This window comes from Oncorhynchus nerka, linkage group LG2 (assembly GCF_034236695.1).
Source record: "Oncorhynchus nerka isolate Pitt River linkage group LG2, Oner_Uvic_2.0, whole genome shotgun sequence".
Lineage (NCBI taxonomy): Eukaryota > Metazoa > Chordata > Actinopteri > Salmoniformes > Salmonidae > Oncorhynchus > Oncorhynchus nerka.
The window spans coordinates 27,251,833-27,266,418 of record NC_088397.1 but is presented as its reverse complement, the minus strand read 5'-3'; the positions used below and the strand labels follow the sequence as shown (position 1 = coordinate 27,266,418).

General features: G+C 49.4%; 1 protein-coding gene across 12 annotated transcripts in view; it reads left to right on the top strand.

Annotated features, from left to right (window-relative positions):
• LOC115144604 (bromodomain adjacent to zinc finger domain protein 2B-like) overlaps positions 1–14,586 on the top strand; it is a 69,606-nt gene that overhangs the window by 49,148 nt on the left and 5,872 nt on the right. For 4 of the 12 annotated variants that reach the window (XM_065025306.1, XM_065025296.1, XM_065025303.1 and 1 more), the window contains 21 exons: positions 1–71; positions 666–1,235; positions 2,442–3,183; positions 3,344–3,628; positions 4,979–5,039; positions 5,141–5,249; positions 5,579–5,680; positions 6,192–6,420; positions 6,530–6,622; positions 6,724–6,797; positions 6,935–7,000; positions 7,652–7,717; positions 7,931–7,975; positions 8,262–8,294; positions 9,701–9,766; positions 10,048–10,188; positions 10,733–10,987; positions 11,343–11,566; positions 12,920–12,994; positions 13,068–13,362; positions 13,490–14,476. The exon at positions 1–71 is cut by the window's left edge and continues 160 nt beyond it. In XM_065025306.1, coding sequence (XP_064881378.1) covers positions 1–71; positions 666–1,235; positions 2,442–3,183; positions 3,344–3,628; positions 4,979–5,039; positions 5,141–5,249; positions 5,579–5,680; positions 6,192–6,420; positions 6,530–6,622; positions 6,724–6,797; positions 6,935–7,000; positions 7,652–7,717; positions 7,931–7,975; positions 8,262–8,294; positions 9,701–9,766; positions 10,048–10,188; positions 10,733–10,987; positions 11,343–11,566; positions 12,920–12,994; positions 13,068–13,362; positions 13,490–14,476 — 4,589 coding nt within the window. The remainder of the gene's footprint in view (positions 72–665; positions 1,236–2,441; positions 3,184–3,343; positions 3,629–4,978; positions 5,040–5,140; positions 5,250–5,578; positions 5,681–6,191; positions 6,421–6,529; positions 6,623–6,723; positions 6,798–6,934; positions 7,001–7,651; positions 7,718–7,930; positions 7,976–8,261; positions 8,295–9,700; positions 9,767–10,047; positions 10,189–10,732; positions 10,988–11,342; positions 11,567–12,919; positions 12,995–13,067; positions 13,363–13,489; positions 14,477–14,586) is intronic. The other 8 variants (XM_065025307.1, XM_065025315.1, XM_065025313.1 and 5 more) reach the window with 8 other exon arrangements.

Below are 14,586 nucleotides of genomic sequence, written 5' to 3'. Positions count from 1 at the left end.
AAGAGGATGGAAAGTGTGAGGTGTGGAACTCTGAGAAGGAGAAGGCGAGGCGGGCGAAGAAAAAAATGAAGGTACAGTGATAGTGAGTAGTACTGGTAGTGTGTAAGTACTGGTAGTGAGTAGTACTGGTAGTGTGTAGTACTGGTAGTGAGTAGTACTGGTAGTGTGTAGTACTGGTAGTGAGTAGTACTGGTAGTGTGTAGTACTGGTAGTGTGTAGTACTGGTAGTGAGTAGTACTGGTAGTGAGTAGTACTGGTAGTGTGTAGTACTGGTAGTGAGTAGTACTGGTAGTGTGTAGTACTGGTAGTGAGTAGTACTGGTAGTGTGTAGTACTGGTAGTGTGTAGTACTGGTAGTGAGTGTGTAGTACTGGTAGTGTGTAGTACTGGTGTACTGGTGTGTAGTACTGGTAGTGAGTAGTACTGGTAGTGTGTAGTACTGGTAGTGTGTAGTACTGGTAGTGAGTAGTACTGGTAGTGTGTTGTACTGGTAGTGTGTAGTACTGGTAGTGAGTAGTACTGGTAGTGTGTAGTACTGGTAGTGTGTAGTACTGGTAGTGTGTAGTACTGGTAGTGAGTAGTACTGGTAGTGTGTAGATACTTATGTCTGTGATGTGCTCCAGGGTGAGCTAACAGTGAGCTTCCTCTCCTCCCCTCCCTCCCCAGATCGGGACACTAAGCTCGGGCATGAAGGAGGCCCAAGACAAGAGGAACAGCCTGCCCCACAGCCTACCCTCCGATCCCCCCACCCTGGTCCCCTCACAGCACTCTCCCTCTCCTCCTACCCTGTCCCAGAGCTCCCCCCTGTCCCTCCAGACCTCCCGGCCCAGGGAGGAGGGTCTCCAGCAGCACCTCAGTGTCATCCAGTCCACGGGCCTAGCAGCCAGCTCCATGCCCCTGGCTCTCCTCACCCAACCCCGCAGGGAAACCTCCCCATCACCCCTGTCTGCCTCTCCAATCCCCCTCATCACCTCCCCCAAAGGACGCACCACATCCTCCCCCAAGCCGCCCAAGCTCCTGCCCTCCTCGCCGCAGAACCTGCCCCTGTCCCTCTGCACCTCCCTGTCCCGCTCGGTACCCCTGTCCTCCTCGCCTCAATCCTTCCCTCTCCTCACGTCGCCCATGGCCAACTCCCAGCAGACCAAGCCTCTGAAGACACCTGGCAGTGGAAAGGCCAGTAAGAGGAAGCTGCTGGAGGAATCACTCTCTCAAATCAACGAATTCAGGCTCAAACAGGTTGGTCCAGTGTCCTCTCTGCCCAGCCACTAGCAAGGAATATGGTATCAAGTATGACTTGCCTAGTTAAATGAAGGTTCAATCAAATAAATACAAATAAAAAATCCCATTATTCACACAGTAGCTCTTTTTCCCCATGGTCAAATAATACCACCGATTGGTTACTGGCTAGCTTAGCTTTTCACCTCATTTGAATAATCTAAAAGCGGTCGAACATGAAACCGTTTCTCCTTTCACAGTTAGAAGGTTGTCGGTATTCATGGTAACAGACTGTAGTTGAGCTGCAGTAAGAGGGCTGCTTCCAGCCAGAGGGAGTCAGAGAGGGAAGTGGCAGTCCTGTCTGAGTCGTTTGATTGGGTGTCCCGCGGTGCTGCTCAGCCTGTAAACCAAAAGGTCAACCAAAAGGTCAATGCTTTTGGCCTCATTACCTCAGCAAAGCAGACGGCACATATAGCTCCATGTATTTATTAACGTTTTACTCTCCATTAACCACATTCACAACTAGATAGAACATATACATATTTATCACCTTCTGCAGTGCATTGTGGACCTCTCGCATGTAGTCGAAATGGTTGAAATAGTAGTTAATTGATTAAGCTAATTCCTATTGCTCCGGTCCGCTAGAAGTGGAAATCTGGTCTTCTCCCCTGGTCTATTTTACCGGTGGAGAGGTTATTTTTTAACCAAAGGCCTCTGCATTCCCCCAGTGGTTGAGGAACTGCTACTGTATTACGTGGTCTGTGAAATGGATTTGTTTCACTTGATATCACATCTAGTTGAATGTACATGTCGAAGCCCTAACCTGTGTTTGCTGAAACACGGTGCAACGCCAAACGTGACTGTCGTTCTATAAAATCTGCCATTATGCTGTTTAGAGTAAAAACCCAGATGCATGACGCTAACACTTTTCACAGACTCATAACTGTAGTAATTTAAGTGAGATATGGGAACTGGAAGCCGCTTCTCAGCGGTTTTACTCTTTACTTAGTACAATGGCTGTGGTTATTGCCTTGTTATACGCAATTGTCTCCAGGCTTCTGTCCTCGGCACAGTGAGACAGAGTGAGCCAGGCATTGTGCTTCATCACCAGCTTGAATAATCGACGTAGATGCAAATTGACAGCTGGCACAATTATGCTGTTTTCTCTTTTCTTTCCCCTTGTTTTATCCCCCTCCCTCCTTCCCACCCTCCCTCCCTCCGTTCCAGTCTTTACTCTCGCAAGGCCAGACGTTCCCGGCGGCGCAGCCCAAGAAGCAGCAGGGTCACAGAACCTCTCGGAAGGCTGCTGGGGTGACGTCATCCTCCTTGCCGCCCCCCAAGCTGCCCTCCTCGGAGAGTCCGGGTGGCGGTGGCAGAAGCACCAAGTTGCCCCCTGCTCCCCTCCCCCCTCCCTCCCAGAACAACCACTCCAACCTCTTCCTGTCCAGCGCTCTCCTGGGCCTGGCTGCCCACCCCAACGGAGTCATCCAAAGCACCACCGCTCAGGACGCTCCACTGGCCCTTATCACCAAGCCCCGCAAGGACTCCAACAAGGACCTCTCTGGGGCAGGGGCGTCCCTCTCGCTGCCCGTCAACCTCAGCACCGGCGGAAGGGCCCACTTGGCCTCCTCTCAGGGCCCCCAGTCGAGGCCCACTACCTCACCCTCACCGGCCACGGCCCGGGGCCCCAGGAAGATCAAGGCCCCTAAGCTCCAGGCCCCTAACCTCCAGGTTCAGGCCCATGCTCTGGCCCCCATGGCAGCCTGGAAGGGCCTCTCTCAGAGTCACCTGGTGCAGTCTCTTGTGGACCTGTTCAGAGGGGCCGAGGCCGGCCTCCCAGGTCTCCCAGGTCTCCCTAGCAGCAAGGACTCTGATGACTCTGTTGAGGATGACGACGACGATGATGATGATGATGATGATCTGGATGATTTGGAGGATGATGAGGAGGACTCGGATGACAGCTTGTCAGGTTAGATACCTACCGTTCTGACCGTCCTAATGGAAGGCACATGCAATGTTTGTAGTGTACAGTATTTTTGGGGTTACGATGATGTACAATAGTGAACACTATTCAATCATTGCTGAGTCTCCCAGTGATTACCCCGCTCTTTCTGGTACTCTCCTCTCAGATTCTGACAGTAACTCGGAGAGCGACGCGGACGTCTCCGGTGGCAAACTGAAGGACCCGAAGCTGAAGCTGCCATCTTCAGGCTCCGCCTCCAAGAGGGAGAAGACCCCACTCAAGCTAACCAAAGGCCACGGCTCCTTACTGAGCAACTCAACCAATCACACAGCCACCAGCTGCTCCCCGCTCAACCTGCAGGTCATCAAGACGCCCAACATCGTCACCAGCTCCAGTGCCTTGGCCTATCACAGCTCTCCTTCCTCCTCCTACTCCCTGGCCATGCCCCCAGGTAACCGCAGGCAACACACCTTAAACGCCTGGTACATTGTCAAAGCCGCTCAAGTTCTAAATTGCCCCATCACTGCAAATCTAGCATCAGATTACCCTAACCCCTATCCTAACCTTAACCATTAGGGGGACGACAAAATATCTGACCCTGTACCAGTTGTTATGGCCAACTTCTTTACCTACTCTGCCAAAGCTACTCATACAGCTCAAGCACAAAACCAGTCTGCAAAACCACCTCGCTGTACCTTTTGACTGTTGAGGACACGTAACCACACTGGAATAGCTAAGTTCACCATTATATGCTATCATCTTCATATGGTTGTGGTGAGAAAACAGGGAGAGGAAAAGTAGGGTCTATTTTTAGTTAGCCGGGCGGTTGGCTGGCTTAACAGGCCTGGGTTCCTGTAGGTGCATGTCCTTGGGCTTAACAGGCCTGACAACTTGTTTGGCACTTCTGTCGTACCCAAGCTTTCTTTCTTTCTTTCTTTCCCCTCTCCTCTCCTCCCTCTCTCCCTCAGCACTGGGAGATTTACCCAGCTTAGGAAAGGAAAGAACACACACACAGATTCCGATCTTCCTAAACACGTTTCAATTCAACATGCTTCACTGCCCATCAAATTCACGTAGGAATGTCAGTGATTTTTCAGGACATATTTTGAGTCATTTCTGAAGTTGCTTTCAGAGCACGGAGTTTCTCAATACTCTACCTGGTTAAGTAAAGGGAACGCAGAAACAATAAGGCACTCTCATGGCCACAGCTGGTGGGTTAGAGACACAGTGGACACGCTCGGGGCAGCGCTCCAGTCAATAGGAGAAGGCACACCTTTGATCTGAAAGGCCTGCATAGTGGAGTGAGACCCAGCAGCCCTGTTTGTCTCACACAACGAAACACTGCTCATATTCAGTACTGGGATGCTGTAGCTATGGTTGGGTGTTTAGGGCTATGGAGAGAAGGCTGTGTCTGTGTATTGTTCAGTCTGACTAATTGTCTCTCTCTCTCTCTCTCTCTCTCTCTCTCTCTCTCTCTCTCTAACTGTCCCTATCTCCCTATAACTCTCTCTCTCTCTCTCTCTCTCTCTCTCTCTCTTTCTCTCTCTCTCTCTCTCTCTCTCCCTCTCTCTATCTCTCTCTTTCTCTCCCTCTAACTCTCTCTCTCTCTCTCTCTCTCTCCATCTAACTCTCTCTCCCTCTCTCTCTCTCCCTCTAACTCTCCCTCTCTATCTCTCTCCCTCTCTCTCCCTCTCTCTCTCTCTCTCTCTCTCTCTCTCTCCCTCTCTCTCTCTCTCTCTTTCTCTCTCTCTCTCTCCTCTCCTCTCTCTCTCTCTCTCTCCCTCTCTCTCTCGCTCTGCAGGCGCAGGAAAAAGAAAGAGGGTGATGGATGAGCAGGAGTTGAGGATACCTCTGGAGTTGGGGTAGGTCGAGTGGAGACGTGAATTGATAAACCCTCTCTAGCAATGGCAAAGCCTCGGGCATTCGGTCACTCACAGTTTCCTTCCGTCCACGTGTTTTCCAGCTGGCAGAGAGAAACGCGGATCAAGAGCGTGTCTGGGAAGATGCAAGGCGACGTGGCGTACTACGCGCCATGTGGGAAGAAGTTGAGGCAGTACCCAGATGTGATGAAGGTAACAGTAATGCTACCCCTTAGACTAGCCTTACGCTAGCAACTAGCCTCACCCTCACGCTAGTGCTCACTTAGCATCAATGCCAACTGTGATCTTAACATGACCTAAACATCCTTTTAGTTAATTTCCCCAATCCCTTCCTCTGCCTACTAAAAGCTGACCTGTCGTTAGAGCATTCTGATTCTCACTGTGCTTTTGCTCAATTTCCCCTAATTCTTTTGATGCTTAGTAGTAGAATCGTCCGTTTTTAGCTTCAATGTCACACTTTTACATACTTTCACATTGGATATCCCTTGTCTCACCAAACGTCATTATTTTCTCTTCTGTAGTATCTATCCAGAAATGGAATAAGTGGCATCACACGTGATAATTTTAGCTTCAGTGCAAAGATAATGGTTGGTGACTTCTATGAAGCCAGAGAAGGACCCCAGGTGATGTCTTTTCATCTATCTATTGCCCGTCTCATTTTTTTATTTCCTCATTTCATGTACAGTAGAAACTGTATAGTGACTTAAGCAGTTCAGGGACATTGATAGAAATCAGCCATAGACTCCAGTAGTGCTACCCCCTAGCCCCCTTTGTCTAGGGAGTCATGTAATATTCAGTTGACATGACTTCTTCAGGTGACCAGTCATATACTGTACAGTAGGATAGTTGAACTAGCTGAATGGGGAATGGAATGTGTTGTAGTGGTGTTCATATCACAGGTAGAAATTGGACCATTATCCGGTTCTTAGCTTTGTAGTCCAGTAATACCACTATGCATTGCATATTTTGATCTTTGATCTGCCCTCTTTTCTGTCATGAGTGATCGATCTAAAGAGTCAAACCTAGAGTAACAGTAGAGTAATCAAAGCAACCGAAGTATGTTGAAGCCGTTTATTACCCACACGACACTAACAGCCCCTCTACCCTGTTGTTTCGCTCCCGTCCTACCCCCAGGGTCTGCAGTGGAGCCTGCTGAAGGACGAGGACGTCATCCCTCATATCCTGGCCATGGAGGGCCGGCGGGGACGGCCCCCCAACTCAGAGCGCCAGCGCGGGGCCGAGGGGGGAAAGGGCTCCCGGAGGAGGAAGGGCCGGCCGTCCAACGTGGGAGAGGGTCCGGCGTTGGGGGCCGAGGTGCCTAGCCCCAGCGAGGCCAAACTCTTACGCAAACTGGAGGCCCAAGGTGAGGAGAAGAAGATGAAAAAAAAACAGATCTCTGTTTTGAAGTCTATGAATGCTACCTACCAAACATGTGTGGTCACACAGTAACGTTCCATCACCTCTCTCTGCAGAGATAGCCAGGCAGGCGGCCCAGATGAAGATGATGAGGAAGCTGGAGAAGCAGGCCATGGCCAGGGCAGCCAAAGAGGCCAGGAAGCAACAAGGTACACTACATCTGAGTGTATACACTATTCCCCACTGTCCTCTTGTAGAGATGTACAGTACCACTGCTGCAAACCATTTCTTAACACCTAAGCCCCTAAAGTCTCTCTTTCAGCCATCATGGCGGCCGAGGAAAGGAGGAAGCAGAAGGAGCAAATGAAGATCATCAAGCAGCAGGTAGGGCATTCTTTACGTGACACCACTTCCTGTCAAACCGTCTCCCGCCTTGACTATGGAGGGTGTCCTTGTTTTACCACTGCATCACCGTTTGGTTTGCATAGTGTATCGATCCACCTACCTCTGTGTTTCTCCAGGAGAAGATCAAGCGTATTCAGCAGATCAGGTTGGAGAAGGAGATGAGGGCACAGCAGATCCTGGAGGTACTACAGTCAACTGACCCAATACCAAACATATCCTCTGAATTAGCAAAACGTCACTCCGCCTCAGTCTACTCTGTCCATAGTATTTTAATCTTACCCAAGCCTATTACTGAATAATAACGCAGTGTTGGAAGGAGTAATGTCTCAGGCATAATTCCACATGGAACTAATGCTAAATTGGTCTTGGTTGACGGCTGTTGAATATTAAAATCGCTGTCTCTGCTAGCTGTCTCAGAGTCAGACCATATTTAAATGAGACAGAAATCATTTTTTTTCTATTTTATCAGACAACAGCAACAGTTTAGCATAAGTGGGTTGGAAAAAAAACATCTTTCCCTTGCATACACAATTACACTGTAGGAGCTCAAGTATTTTAGCAGGCCTAAATCAAATTTGAGTTGACACGGTTGGCAAGCCACTCTTAACAGGATTTTTTTGCTGTTTGCAATTACATATTTAAATGATACATGATTCACTCTCTGTGTTCTACTCATTTGACTGGCACGTGAGGCATGCGTTTCATTTTCGGTTACAGGGAAAATATCATATTTTGAGTGCTCGGTGCGAACCTGCGGAGTGGCATGTGTCTGTCAGTCTGTCTGTCCAGATGTCTGGCAGTGAAATGACGTTTGACCCGATTTGCATTCTCAGGCTAAACGGAGAAAGAAAGAAGAGGTTGCGAATGCCAAAATTATGGAGGCAGAGAAACGAATAAAGGTGAGAGTTTGTGTTACACACAGCATCTCAATGTAAACCAAAATGTCAATGTTTTTTTCCCAGATGAGCTGTGTCTGACAATGAGATTAGGCATGAGCTGTGGCTTCTCTGTAAAATGGTCTGAAATCCCATCAGCCCTAGTGATTTTCATGATGGTGGCTGCATGAAAGTGTATTGATTTTCTCCCCTCATCTTTTCTGTCTTCCCCTGAAGGAGAAAGAAATGCGAAGACAGCATGCAGTCATTTTGAAGCACCAGGTACGCAGCGCTTTTCAGCAGGACACCTTTTCTCTACTGACATGATTGAAAGGATACTAAATACACTTCAGCTAGATCAGTGTTTACAGTGTGTGTGTGTGTGTGTGTGTGTGTGTATCAAGGTTGTGTGTAACTAGATATTATATTAAACCCTTTACTGTTTCTCTTTGGTCAGTTTCCATTCTATTGGGTTATTTCTGATCTTTGGGTATTTTTCTGCTAAACAATCTGTTTTTTTGTTGCTGTCATTTCTGTTCCATAATACTTTGCCAACTCTCTCTGCCAGGAGTTGGAGAGGCATAGACTAGATATGGTATGGGTATGTTTATTTTTGTACATCTAACACCGCATCGTGTTTCCTGGTTGTGATATGGTTGTCATAGCAATGCATTAAGTGTAGCACTGGCTGCAGTCATACTACATTATTCTGCATGGCTTTTCAGCAAAACAAACAAAACACACACACACACACACACAAACAAACACAACAGTGTGTCGCCTCCATCTGCTCTGAGACACCCGACCTCGCTCCGCCTGCGGTGGTTCGGTAGCTCCCCCGCACTCCTCAGAATACATTGCAAAAGGCCGGACATGCCCTGCCATGCTCACTCTTACTGTCTGAAAGTACGCTCCTCTCGATGAGTCATCCATCACATCCATCGTCTAGCTGTTGTTTTTGAGTGGCTGTGAGTGCTTGAGTTTTCCAGTTCCAGACATTGAGCTTGTGTCCGTCTCCGTCCACAAAGAGCTGCCCTTTAACCTGTTACGTCCCATTGAGTCTCTGAGGTTGCGTCTGAAATGGCATAGTGCACTACCTCATAGTGCACTACTTTGGTCAAAAGTAGTGCACTACATAGGGAAGAGTTTGCCATTTGGAATGCTGCCTGAGTCGTTCTGCTGCTCTGTTCTGTATCTGTACCTGCCTGTCTTCTGACTGGCTGTCTATTGCTGTACCTGCCTGTCTTCTCCAGCAGTCTGACTGGCTTGCTGTCTATTGCTGTACCTGCCTGTCCTCTCCAGCAGCTTGACTGGCTGGCTGGCTGTCTATTGCTTGTTGAGCGTGTCTGTTGCACATGATTAGAGCCAGGAGTTTTTCCTAACAATATGAACCTGAGCAGGAGAAGCTCCTGGCTCTACATGCTGTATGCAGCTGGCTCCAGAGGATTTGTTTCATTGACTTCTGTTTATCACATCACTGAGTTCCCTTTCAGACAGACAGTCACTGTCCTCGCTTTGCCTTGATCAAATCCTATTGGTTTACAATTTAAACATTTGGAGACAATCTATCCCCAACCAGGGAAGTCTCCTTGTAAGACCTTCACTCAATATCCCCCCCCCCCCATAGGTTTAGGCTATTTTCAATCTGGAACGGCTATCAGCTAAACAGATGGATGATACACAGAGCAATGTTTGTTTTCATCCCACTGGCTTGTGGCTATGATGACTCGTTTGTTCCGTCAGCTTTTTACCTAGAGGCATCATAGCTTGACCCTAACTTCTCTTTTTTGACCCCGTCATCGCCATCTACCGCATTCTCCCTCTGATGCTTTCTGGTTGTCGTCATTCGTACCGTTGTCTTCTTAACCTCAGCTTCAACTGTACGTGTTGCTGTATGTGAAAACCTCACCAGGATGGAGGCGAATGGTGGTTTTCCTCCTTCGGTCCACCTCTCTAAACCTTCTCCGGTGTGTAACATGTGTGTGTGTGTTTTCTCTGCTCTGCTAGGAGAGGGAGAGGAGACGGCAACACGGGATGCTCATGAAGGCGGTGGAGGCTCGCAAGAAAGCAGAGGTACGTGACACACACACACAACACACACACACGCCAGAAGGTCCCACTCCTCCTGAAACCACCCAATCCCTCTCTCCTCCCTCTACTTTTCATTTCTTCAATACACTAACTGAGTCAAAAGAATGGCCCTCGAGCTCTTTTTCTTTGAGAGCGCAGGCAGGGGCGCCGGGCTGAATTCTAAAACTACTCAGCAGACTCGGCTTGACATTCTTGTCTGTTTTACCTCCACTGGCGTGAGCCCATTAACTCTCCCTTCCTCTCTCCTTCTCTGGGGCCCTCAGGAGCGCGAGCGCTTGCGGCAGGAAAAGAGGGATGAGAAACGCCTGAACAAGGAGCGGAAATTGGAACTGAGGAGGCTGGAACTGGAGATTGCCAGGGAGCTGAAGAAGCCAAATGAAGACATGTGTCTGGCCGATCATAAGGTAATAAATGACCCATCTTGCCCATGATTCAGTCCTGCGTGATGTCTGAAGGGTGACATCATTAAAGGGACCTGGCTTTCCAAATTCTAGGTGGCCGTTTAATGTAGTTACATCTCTTTTACGTTATATATATTTGAACAGACAAGTTAATGTTGTCTAGGTTTGGGTTATGTGTGGTTAAGTGCATTGTATCATCACAATGGTTTGTATGTACAGTATATCTGTTATCCATCATATGTGAAACCTGAGTACTGGACACGGTTTGTGCTGTACACTGCCATCAAGTGGCTGAAGAGAGTAATGCATAAGGCGGGACGAGATAATAGCCCACCACATGTTTACTAATGAAAACTTTAAAAAAAGTTGCCATTCAGAGCCATGTGATTCAGTCATTGGCATGGAAAATTCAGTCATTGGCATAGCAATATGTTAGTCGCACTGCTCCCCATATACTGCAGTCCACATAGGGCACTATAGAAGTCCCAGGATGTCATGTGAGATGTATCCTAAACATTCCTCCCTCTCTCCTTACCTTCCATTCCAGCCTCTTCCAGAGTTTTCCAGAATCCCTGGCCTGATCTTGCCGGGGGGTGCGGTGTCTGACTGCCTGATGCTGATGCAGTTCCTACGCGGCTTTGGGAAGGTGCTGGGCTTCGATGTGGGGGTGGACGTACCCACCCTGGGCATGCTGCAGGAGGGCCTGCTCAACGTGGGAGACAGCATGGGACACGTCCAGGACCTGCTGGTCAGACTGCTCTCCCTGGCCGTGTGTGACCCTGGACTGCCCCCTGGACACAAGGTGAGATACTGTACATGTACAGGAACATACCAAGCAGGCTCTCACATAGGTGGAATAAAAACCTACAGACATTGGTCCGCTTTTCCCAGACACAGGTTAAGCCTAGTCTTAGACTAAGAAACTAAGAAGCACTTTCTATGGAGAATCTCCACTGAACATGCTTTTTAGTCTAGGACTTCATCTGTGTCTGGGAAACCAGTCCATTGTCTATGAGTCAACACTCCCCTGGAAAGTGTAGATGTAACAACTCTATCACGACCCAACCCTCCTGACACCCCCTTCCAGACCAAGACCATGTTGTCTTTCCCTCTATCTTCCATGACTCACCCATCCTGTCTCTCTCCTCTCCCCCCAGACCAAGACCATGCTGGGGGACCATCTGACCAACGTGGGCATCAACCGGGACAATGTGTCGGAGGTGCTGCAGATGTACATGGGGGCCCATTGCGGGCAGACTGACCTGGCTGAGCTGGCCCTCAGCCTGAAGACCAAGGCCTTCCAGGCTCACACCCCCGCCCAGAAGGCCTCCATACTAGGCTTCCTGGCCAATGAGCTGGCCTGCAGCAAGAGTGTCGTCAGGTAGGAGTAAAGAACAGGAGACGCCAAACATTGAAATAGATAATGCTGCAGCAAGAGTGTCGTCAGGTAGGAGTAAAGAACAGGAGACGCCAAACATTGAAATAGATAATGCTGCAGCAAGAGTGTCGTCAGGTAGGAGTAAAGAACAGGAGACGCCAAACATTGAAATAGATAATGCTGCAGCAAGAGCGCCGTCGTCAGGAGGGAAGAAAGAACAATTGAAACGAAACAATTAAAGGTCAGGTTCTATCTGCAGCAAAAGCGTTGACAGGTAGGAGGAGTGATGCTGACCTGCCAGCGTTGTACATCACACAGGCCTCATACCAGTGGAGCTGCAAGGGAATAGATTATTGAGCGTAAGGAGATCAATCATGGATTCTTGTGTTTTTACTGGCTTTACTGACAGGACATGCAGACAACATTTCACAAGCATGAGAGAACATCCTGGTAGATCAGGCATCGTCGTCCCTTCCTGTCTCATTAGGTGGAGCCAGTGTGAAAGGTTTAGTGTACAGGAGGCTTGCATACTGTTGTGAGCCTACTGCCTTTTAGCTCCTTACAAATAATGCCGTTCAGTTGACTTCACTCAGCTGCTAATGCTGTCGTGTTTTATTAATGCTGTGTAAGACTCTGGATAGATCAGCTAATCTGGAGTGGGATTCAATTTTGATAGAGAGAGAAGCCAATACATAAATTATTCACTAGATTGGAGGGATACTAGTGCTGCAGGCTATTCACTGTACAGAGAGAGAGAGAGAGAGAAAATTGTACTGTTTGTGTTCACTAGAGGTAACTGGCAAAATAAAGGAAACCCCAACATAAAGTGTCTTAATAGGACGTTGGGCCACCACGAACCAGAACCGCTTCAATGCACCTTGGCGTAGATTCTACAAGTGTCTGGAACTCTATTGGAGGGATCTGACCATTCTTCCACTTGAAATTCCATCATTTGGTGTTTTGTTGATGGTGGTGGAAAACGCTGTCTCAGGCGCTGCTCCAGAATCTTCCATAAGTGTTCAATTAGGTTGAGATCTGGTGACTGGGACAGCCATGGCATATGGTTTACATCGTTTTCTTGCTCATCAAACCATTCAGTGACGTCTTGTGCCCTGTGGATCGGGACATCGTCATCCTATGGGGACATAGCCATGGTAGCCAAAATAATGGCATGCCCAGCATTTTTATACATAATCCTAAGCATTATAAGATGTTAATTGCTGAATTAGCACAGGAATCACACCTGTGTGGAAGCACCTGCTTTCAATATACTTTGTGTCCCTCATTTAGTCACTGTTTCCATAGCTACCTGTACGTGTGAGCTGACATATACTGTATCTTACTCTGTTTCTACAGTGAGATCGACAAGAACCTTGATCACATGACCAACATGAGGAAGGACAAGTGGCTGATCGAGGGCAAACTCAAAAAGTAAGTGGTGTGTGTGTGTGTGTGTGTGTGTGTGTGCATCTGAATGCTCACCTGTGTGTTTCTCTCTCTCCAGGTTGAGGACCATCCATGCCAAACGGACCGGGAAGAGAGATGCCAGCATGGGAGGGGAGGAGGCCCAGCCCCTGGGTACGCCCTCTTCTGGCCTCAAACGCAAGAGAAAGGCCGGAGCAGAAAGCGACGACGACGATGATGAAGACGAAGACAGCGATGACCTGGCCGATGAAGATGACGAGGAAGAGGAGGAGGAGATGAAGAAGGGGAAGAAAGTGGAAACGTGTGACGAGGACGATGGGGACCAATCAACTAGTGTGGAGGAGCTGGAGAAACAGATAGAGAAGCTAGCCAAGGTAAGTCCTTCCTTCCGGAGATCTGAGAGTTCCATCTCTATGGAAGAACAATACTAAAGAGTTAGATATTATTGATTCATTGATTTAGTTATAACTCAGGTCATGGTGTTGTTGCTTGGTTTCACAGCAACAGCACCAGGTGAGGAGGAAGTTGTTTGAGGCGTCCCACTCCCTGCGCTCCATGATGTACGGCCAGGACCGGTACCGCCGGCGCTACTGGGTTCTGCCCCACTGCGGAGGGGTCTTCATCGAGGCCATGGAGAGCGGAGAAGCTGCAGGGGAGCTGGAGAACGAGAGGGAGAGGAGGAGGGCGGCAGCAGGGGAGGTGCACATCAAGGAGGAGCCGCAGGAGGAGGAGGTGCAGAAGAAGAAACCTGGGGGCGTTGGCGGGGAGGAGAGGAGCGTCTACACCCCCGTGGGGTCAGAGGAAGGGAAGGAGGAGAAGAAAGGTTCTCCCAATCTTTTCCTCTTGCAGTCAGCCTCTCTCTCCAAACTGACCACGCTCCTCCACGTCGCTAAGGAAGTTGCCAAGGCAACCCGCGAAGCCGAGGCAGACCCCCATCCCAAATACAACGGCAGCCCCACTCCACTCTCTGTTACCACGACAACAATAACAACAACACCATCCTATCCCGCCCACAACGCCTCTCTACCCGCCTTACCTACAAGCCCCTGTGCGTCGACGGCACCCAACCTGCCATGCGAGGAGGCCAAACCTGGCTACCCCTCCTCCACCTCGTCTCCCTCCTCGTTCTCCTCCCTCCTGAGCCCCCCACCCCAGCTTTTCAGCCCTATGAAGACCTCCACCCTAATCCCTAACCCTCCACAGCTCCAGTACCTCCCCAGTGACCAGCTCCTCAGGGTCCTGACAGAGAGGAGCGGTCACTGGTTCACCCTGCTCCCCCGCTCTCCCTGTGACGAGACCTCCCTCACCACCTCTCCCTCCCCGGGGCTCGGCCCACTCCAGTCCTCCCCGCTGCCCTCCTCCAGCCTCACGCGGCCCAGGTCTCCCCCGGCCTCCCCCGCCCTGCCTCTCACCCCCTCGGCAGCGTCGGCCTCAGCCAGCCCCCACCATCCAGCTGGCTTCATCAACTACCCTCTGTCAGCCCTGCAGGTGAGTACGCTGCCAGGACAGACCCCTTGTCCTAATGATTTATACTGGTAGTAGAAGCTGATAATGGAAAATCCTATGAATAAATGTAACATCAGAAGAATGTAGGTTCT